At 56.4% G+C, this 8274-nt stretch overlaps 1 protein-coding gene across 1 annotated transcript in view; it reads right to left on the bottom strand.

The window, feature by feature from the left end:
• The window catches only part of PALD1 (phosphatase domain containing paladin 1), a 16218-nt gene extending 14816 nt beyond the window's left edge, over window positions 1–1402 (bottom strand). The window contains exons 1-5 of the mRNA XM_029962611.1: window positions 1212–1402; window positions 962–1064; window positions 581–760; window positions 350–505; window positions 87–247 (exon numbers count right to left, since the gene is read on the bottom strand). Coding sequence (XP_029818471.1) covers window positions 87–247; window positions 350–505; window positions 581–760; window positions 962–1064; window positions 1212–1396 — 785 coding nt within the window. The 5' untranslated portion in view covers window positions 1397–1402. The remainder of the gene's footprint in view (window positions 1–86; window positions 248–349; window positions 506–580; window positions 761–961; window positions 1065–1211) is intronic.
• Between the last annotated feature and the right edge of the window lie 6872 nt (window positions 1403–8274).

Genomic DNA, 8274 nt, shown 5'->3' with positions numbered 1-8274 from the left:
GGGATCATCCCCACCACCATGGAGGACACGCGGCTTAAGGGGGTACCGAGAGCCCCGACTGCGCATGAGGAGGAGGAAGGGAGCACCTGTAGGAGGGCTGGAGGAAGATGGGTCGGCGGTAGACCTCCTCTGTCACCTGGATGTCCTCCTCACACTGCACCCGCACCGCGTGGGGCTCGTCCCGCAGCCGCTCGATGTCGTTGTACACGTAATAGACGCTCTCGCTCAGCTGCGCGAAGTCGTGGATCTGGAGGGGATGGGGAACCCCCGTCAAAACCCGCCTCTGGGCCGGGGGCACGCCTGCACCCCGTCACGGCTGGCGTGGTGGCCCCTTCCCACCCCTCCTCGCCTCCTTCCGGATGGCCAGCTCCAGGCTCTCCGCCTGCACTCCCCGCTGCAGGTTCTCGTGGAGGTTCTCCTTGCCCCGGGGGGTGTAGGACACAAAGTCCCCCTCCAACCGCAGGAAGACCACAGGCTCCTCGCGGACGCAGAAGAAGACACACTCCTGAAAGAAAGGGGAGAGAGGCTGCCTAAAAGCTCTCTTGCCTTTTTCCACCCCAATCCCCACCCTGCCACCAACCCTGTGGCCCTCTCTCTGCAGCTTCTGCAGCACGAGCTTGAAGCCATTGAGGCTGGGTTGGCCCATCCCGAACACGGCGTAGCCTCCTTTCGCCTGTCGGAAGTTGGGAGCGCCGCAGCTGCCAGTAGTGTTCAAGACATCTAATTTTCCATATACATCCCTGACCATGAAATATTTCCCCTGCAAAACAAGAGGGAAAGAGAGAAGGTGGGAAGTTGGTGGATTCGAGCAATCTGGGACTTACGCATCCCAGAACACAGCTGAGAAGAGAAGTGGCTTTTTCTTGGTGATCTTCAAAATTAGCCCCCCAAAAAAACCCTGAGGTCTACAAATCCCAGGCTGAAACGGGTTGGATGATGGAATTGGCGGTGGGATGCTCACCTGCACCAGGTAGTGCTCCAGCGTGGCCTCAGAAATGCGTCCCACCGTGTAGTTGGCCTTCAGCAGGTCATCGTGGATCTGGAACTCCTCCCTGCAGTTGTACCTGCAAGAGCCATGTGCAGGTGGGTAAAGATAAAAAACCAATGGCACGGGTGGAGATTAAAAAACAAAAACCCAAACCAACAATATTTAGGGAAGGGAGTGGGGAAAAACAGAATTTTGGAGTGTCGAGGGGCTGCCAACGACTTACGTGATGACCACGGGCGCCACTTTGTTGGTGATGATGGACTTGGCCTTGCTGTTGTGGAGCCCCAGGGTCTGGAAGGAGTGGATGCTGAGGGAGCGCTGGTCCTCCATGCTGCCGTCTCCCGGCGCCCGGCTCTCCAGGGGGGATGCCGACACTGCCTGCTGTGCCGCGCTGGCCGTCGTACCCATAATCTGCGGGCGGCTGCGCCGGGACAGGGAAGCAGCAGCAGCCACCGCAGGGAAAAAAGAGGAGGGAGAAAGAAAGAGAGAGAAAGGGAGGAGGAATTTATTTTTCAGCCGCTCCTGATTTAGGCAGGGAAAATCCCGGGCGGGCACGGGGCAACCCCCCTGCCCACACCCAGGCGAGGGAAGAAGCGCTAAGCCAGCCCTCTCCCTTCCGCTCCCACAAAAGGCTTCCTTCCCTCCTGCCATGCAGCTCCCTCCATCAGGGAGGTGAAAGCAGGGCTGAGGAGGGAAGGAATGGGAGGGGGGAAAAAAGGGCGAAATGCTGGATCCGGTCCCCAAAACCTGCTGAGTCAGCACCCGGCCCCGCGGAGGGACGCGGCGGCGCAGCCTTCGCCTCATCCCCTGCCTTCCCAGCACCCGCAAACCGCTCCAGGGTCCCTCCCTGCGCGGAAAACACTTGAACGGAGAGCAGATCTCAGGAATATTTAGTAATTTGGGATGTAGGAGCGTGCCTGGAGCAGACCTGTGCGTGCAAATCTGCCTTTAAAGCAGCCGGTTATCCCCAGACTGCAGGAGTACCCAGGGCAGGTGGAGGACCCCCGAAAGCAGCCCCCCCTTCATCCCCAGGGAGCTCATCCCTAAACAAGGGTGGAATCAAAAGGGCCAGGGCTGGCGGCAGCCAGGAGCATCCCGCCACACTCCACCGGTCCCGGACAATGAGCCGACTGTCTGCAGCAGCCAGGGCCGGATCCTGGTTTCCAAATGAAGCGAGAGATGGCAAGGGGGCAGCCTGGAATAAACAAAAACTCTGCCCACTGCTAACGAGACGGTCCCCAGTAAAATCTCCCTGGTGCTGATGCTGCACGGGAATCACCCCGGCAGCACCCGAACGGGACGGTACCTGCTCGGAGGCGACGCTCGGCGCTGGGAATACTGGGATGGCTTTAACCCACCCCCCACAAATCCTTTTGCAGCTGCTCCTCCTGCCTTACAAGCAGCACAGGATCAATCCCTTACTGTGATCCCAGGGAATGCGATGCCCCCAGCAGCTGCAAATGCTTCCAGTGGGGGGAAAAGCCTCCGGAAAATGTGCTATTTCGAGACGACCGTGCCCAGGCACACATTTTCCCCTCCTCCCCATCCTCCTTCCCTGCTCTGCAGAAAACTTGTTGCTCTACTGTGAATTTTCTGCACCATTAGGCAGCTTGGTTTCTTTTACACACGAGAGGACGAAGGGGGGGGGAGGGAAAAAGCCCCTCAGCTGTTTCAGGCCAGTGCAATTTCTCCAAGTCCTCATGTGTTTCTTTCACATAAACACTGTCAGGGCAAAAATAAAGGGAAAAAATATATATAGTGAGGGTTTGAATGTTTCAGAGCAGGCACTCGTGGCTTTGGAGAGCTCAGGCAACAAGCAGGACTGGGGCATCCAGCCAGGATGCTTTTTTCCCCTCATTTTGCTCAGAATGGGTGCATCTTTTCAACAGCAAGCTGGATCAATCCCTTTGGATTTGCTCCAGCATCCCCATGCTGGGGGATGGAGAATCCACCCCCAACTTGGAGTCAGGCATCTTCTGTATTTCCTTCATCCTTCTCGCCCCTCCCCACAGACACCCACCTTCACCCTAAATCCCTCAGGGATATTTTCTTTACCCGACAAACCACACCAAGAAATAACAGGCATAAAAGACGCCGGGCAGATTTGGAAATTGTCTTTCAAACCACAAAATGAATGGAGAGAGGAAATCACATTTCAGCTTCTTCCCCCACCCCGCCCCGCCTCCCTGCCTCGGTTGGGCAGGCAAAAACAAGCAAGAAAAGTACCGAAATTACCCAAAATGGGTGCTCTGGGCAGCCAGGGAAACTGCTCTAAAAAGCCACAGGGAGAGGGAAGCAGTGGTGTTATCCATACAGGAGCAGCTCTTTACTGGTACTGCTGCATCTGATGGGAGCAGGAGGGTTTACACCCTCCCACCACCCACCCTACAAGCTGGGACACAAACTGGGATGGGTAGGGAAGCAAAACCCTATCCCAGGGAACAGACAAGATTATTCTGGCTGAAAACTCTTCCAAATATTGCTGATGGCTGCAATGGAAAGAGTTGCAGTGGAGCCACCATCACAGGCCAGCCAAAGGAGGCAGGAGCCCAAGGAACAGCCTGGCAGGGACCAGCCCACCAAAGGGCTCTGGATTAATCCAAATATCAGGTTTTCCCCCAATATCTGGACACAGTCAGCAAACACTGTGAGAAGTTCCTGCACTGCAAAAGGTTGCCCAGAGAAGTTGTGGCTGCCCCATTCCTGGAAGCGTTTGAGGCCAGGCTGGATGCAGCTTTGAGCAACCTGGTCTAGTGGAAGGTGTCCCTGACCATGGCAGGGGGTTGGAATGAGATGAGCTTTAAGGTCCTTTCCAGCCCAAACCAGCCTGAGAATCTACAATTTTAAGTTAGGAGGCTGGGCTGCAATCCACATGGGTTTTATAATGGATTACCAACTGGCCAGGGTGAGCTGGTTTTAAGCATCCCTTCCCTTGCACAACACAGTATTTGGGGGTTTCATTTCCAGGAGAGAAAGGATGCAGGGACAAACCCTCCTGCACAGCATCCTGGCCTCCTGTCTGCACCCTCTCCTCCTTTTCCTGGGACAAACCCCAGGAACACTCCCCCAGCCAGCTCATCCCCTCACAGCCCTCATCTCAGAGACCCAAAAGCCAAGCCCGAGATCAATCGTGGCCGTGGTTTGTTAACAAAGAGCCCATTTTCTCCCCAGCTCCCAAAAGAACCGACACCCTGCACGAGGGATTCCCACTGAACAAACCGGCACTGTTCTTCTCCAGGTGTTTTGCCGAAATTCAAAGCTCCAGCAGCCGCCAGCTCATTATTCCTGCTGCCTAACAAGGGAGCAGAGCCTCCAGGTGGGCAATGCAGAGATGTCTCCTTTCCCCTCCAGACCCTATTCCAAAACATCCAGCCCTGCCAATGCCAGAGGAGCCACCAGCAGCACTGGGATGCTGGTTGAGCATCCCAAGAGGTGCCAGTTGGGCTCGGCAGCCTCTCCCACATAAGTTAAAACGACACACAGTGCTCAGCCCTCCGCCATCCCACCTCACAGAGCTGCTCCTCTCCCCCTCCACCCAGCACAGGGGTTATTCCCACACCCGGGGACCTGGCCAGGACTCAAAGCCAGAGCAAACAATGGACTAAATATAGTGGGAGGCAGGCGGGCTGCAGCTGCAGGATGCATCTGCCCCGGCCGCCGCCATGAGGAGGAAGCGTGCACTTGCCTGGTCACCTCGTTGTCAGCAGGAAATAAATCAAATACATCTCCTTCCGTGCATCCTCGAGATATTTTATAGCTTTTAAAGCTCCTTTAAATGAAAAGCAAAGCCCTTTGGGAAGCAGCATCCTCCCGGCACATCCATCCCTCTCTCGGTGTGGGGCGGCCCCAGTGGCTTTTCAGCACCAAGCTGGCACAGATGCATCCACAAGGGACTGAGGGTCACCCCTGGAGCACCACTGACCCAAGCAGGGAGGCAGGAAACACTGTGGTGGCCGGCAGGAAGCCCCAGTGCTGCTGGAGGGGCATCACCAAACCCCGGAGGAAGTGCTGGAGCCAAGCCCCCCTCCCCGGCATGCTCTTTAACCTTCTTTATCAAAAAACAGTGAAAATTAAAAAAATGTACAAACAGCTTTGCTGGGAGAGCCTGCCTGTGCCAGGAGATATCCCGGAGCAGAGGCTGTGTGGGAACCAGGCTCCTGTTGTTCCAGGTGATGCCGGAAGGAAGCAGCTCGGCTTCTTATAAACACATAATAAAACAAAAAAGAAAGGTGAGAAACAGCACATTAAGCCGTGGTTGATTTGAAATGTGTTGTCCACCCATGGGGCTGCGAGGGCAAAATAAGGCAAAGAAGCCACAAGACCCAAAATGCCTCAAATCAACCCAAAAGCACCTTGGTAGGAGGAGGAAAAGGCCCTGGAAAGGCAAGTTCGCAGCAGACAGCTCTGATTTTACAAGCATTGACTGATTTGTTATTATCTTTAAAGGAGCAAAAGCAACCACCCTCCATCCTCACAAGCTCCTTGGAGAGCCAGCATTGACAGCCAAAAATATACCTCAATAGGCAGCATTTCCTAGAAAGCCCAGAGGTATTTCCCAATCAGGCCGAGATTGGTGCTGCTGATCCCCTGTGCACCCTGTGCTCCACCATTAGCATCTACCAAGGGGGACAGGAAAGCATCCGTGGGATGCCTTCCCCCAAATCCAAGTGGAAACATCCGGAATAATCAGGACCAGGCATTTCACACCCCCTCCACAACATGCTCCTGTCTTCTGGTGGAAAACCGAGTGCCACATCCCCATCCTCCGTGTGACCAACCTGCCTTCAGTTACTCGATTTAAAACTCCTTACCCTGAAGTCAGGGAAAGCTGTTTGAGACGAGGAATGGAGGAGAAAAAGAAGGCATGCAGGGATTTCAGCCCAGAAATGGGGGTGTGACTGTGCTCCCCGTCACAAGGGCAGCCACCAATGAGGGGGTTACTGGTATCCATTGGGAGTGGTAGCCAGGCTGCAGCCCTTCTTCCCAAACCTGGTCTGCAGTGACTCATTAATCAGCACTAGTAACACTCCTTGCTAAGCAAAGCCCAGAGGGAATTAAGATCCTGGAAGCACTCAAGGCCAGGTTGGACGGGGCTTGGAGCAACCTGATCCAGTGGAAGGTGTCGCTGCCCATGGAAATGGGGTGGACCAAAATGACATTTAAGGTCCCTTCCAACCCAAACCACTCTGTGACTCCATGATTTTGCCAAGAGCCCACCTGTAACAGCTACAACATGCCAAAAAACTCCATTACTGCAATTTCTAAAGCTCCCCCATGAGGTCCCCTCACACATCCTGCCTGTCCCTGGGGTGCTGCTTTTTGGGCAGGCAGGAGGTGTTCAGGCTGCCTGCTCTTGAGGAGAGGGGTTTTATCGATGAGCATCAATGGAAAGAGGAACAAAGCCCCGACTTGGAAGCGCCAGCACTGCCAGTTGTGCTGTCAGCTCGCTGCCAGCTGTTTCAAGATCTGTGAGCACTCTCACTGAAGGGTTTCCTTTCAACAGTGCAAAGAAAAAAAAAACAAAAACAAAAGCCATAAAGGCTGGAGATAAAGACTGGGAGCATCTCCAAAGAGACCAACGTCCTGTGGCAGAGCTTTTCTCCAACACCAAACAGTCCCCAGCTCGCCAGGAAGCACCACAGCCCCAAACCCAACCCAGACCTGCCCAACTTTTCCCTGCCAGAGGTTCTGCGGTGTGACCCCAGAGGGGAGCAGGGGGTCTCCAGCAGTGGGGGACTCGGGCTGTCCCCCACACACACACACAACACCCCCTCCCACCCCGGGGTGCCCAGCGGCAGGGTGAGCCGGCCAGGGCGTTTCGGGAAGGCGAGGGCTATGATTTTGTGCTATTCATAGCAAACCGCCGGCTCCCCTCCCAACGGGGGGAAGGCTGGCGGAGCAACGGGACGGCTCCTTTTACACGGGGCCGCTTTTCCACGCCGGGCTCTGCTGCGGGACCACACCTTTCCCAGGACAAGCAGCACCTTATGCATGGCCGCGGTTTGGGATGCGGCAGGATACGGAGCTCGCGCTCCCAGGATCTCCTCTCCCCCCACCCCGCCCTCTTAATACATAAAGCAAAACCAAGCAAATCCCGGGGGGTTTTTGCTCACAACAGAGACCTGCCCGTTATTTTTAGGCTCCGTGTCATTCGTGCAAAGGCATAATCACTTCCTGCCTTCCAGGAAGGAAATGTCCCACCGCCGCTGCCTGCACGCCTGCCTCCTCCTCGGGCACTGCCTGCCTGCCTGCTCTCAGCCCAGCCACCCCAAAAAACGCTGTTCCCCCCCATGCAGGGAGGGTAAACAACCGGGACGCCGCTCGGTATGTGACGAGTACCACGGTCCGGAGCGCTGCAGGGAGGAGAGGGAGTGTTCGCCCCCGCCAGCACTAAGAGGATGCGCCGGGGAAAGGGCAGGGAAAGAGGTCCGGAAAAGTCCGGCAGCCATCGGAAACGCAGCCTGGATGAGGCTTCTGGACGTTTTCAGCCTCGAAAAGCTACAGATGCCGGCCAGAAGCCCAGCGGGAGCAGACAGCCTTCCTCCTGGGGCATCCTCCACGTCCCAGCGGCACGGCAGCGAGGGTGACCCCGTCCTCCACAGGGGGTGGGAGACCCCCGGGCTCTGCGCCGCGCCCTGCACGTGCCAGCGGGAAACCCATCCCTGAGCGATCCCAGGCTTCCCGCTCCTCTCGTGCTCCCCAAGTGAGAGCTGCAGAGCCAAACCCCAGACCCCGAGCAGGGAAGGCGCTGTGGTTACATCTGCTCCTCTTCCTTCTCCGTCCTCATCCTCCAGCAGGGAGCCATCCTGCAGCTCCCCGCTTCAGAGTCTGCTCCCCAGACGACTTTTGGGGGTGTAAGGCAAGGGATGCAAACTCAAAAAATTACTTCGGGGGACTCGAGCCACAGCAGGCACGAGCTCCCCGCTTGGGTCAGCCTCCAGCGAGGCAAAAAGAGGGAGAGAAAAGCCCCTATTAAATAGGAAACAGGACTGCAAAGGCAGGAGAGGTGGGAGGATGCCACGGGGCGGATGCTGGGCCTCAAAACTAGTGAGCCATCTATTTTCCAGAGGTTTGAAGCCCAGCGTTGGCTCCGGATAAACTCTCCTTGCCACGGCTGGGGCACCTCGTGCCCACGCTGTAAGGTCTGTGTTCCTGGAGCAAAACAAACCTTCTCCCCATCGCCCCCCGCCCTTTGGCTTGGGGGGACACACCCAGAGGGGACCCGTACCCAACAAACACCCCGGCTCCCCATCTCCCGGGGGGGGGTGGCAGCCACCCAGGGGTGG

The sequence above is a fragment of the Manacus vitellinus genome, unplaced genomic scaffold (genome assembly GCF_001715985.3).
Source record: "Manacus vitellinus isolate BGI_N305 unplaced genomic scaffold, ASM171598v3 scaffold_48_pilon, whole genome shotgun sequence".
NCBI lineage: Eukaryota > Metazoa > Chordata > Aves > Passeriformes > Pipridae > Manacus > Manacus vitellinus.
Note: the sequence above shows the minus strand (reverse complement) of the source record. Positions and strands in the feature narration are given on the sequence as shown.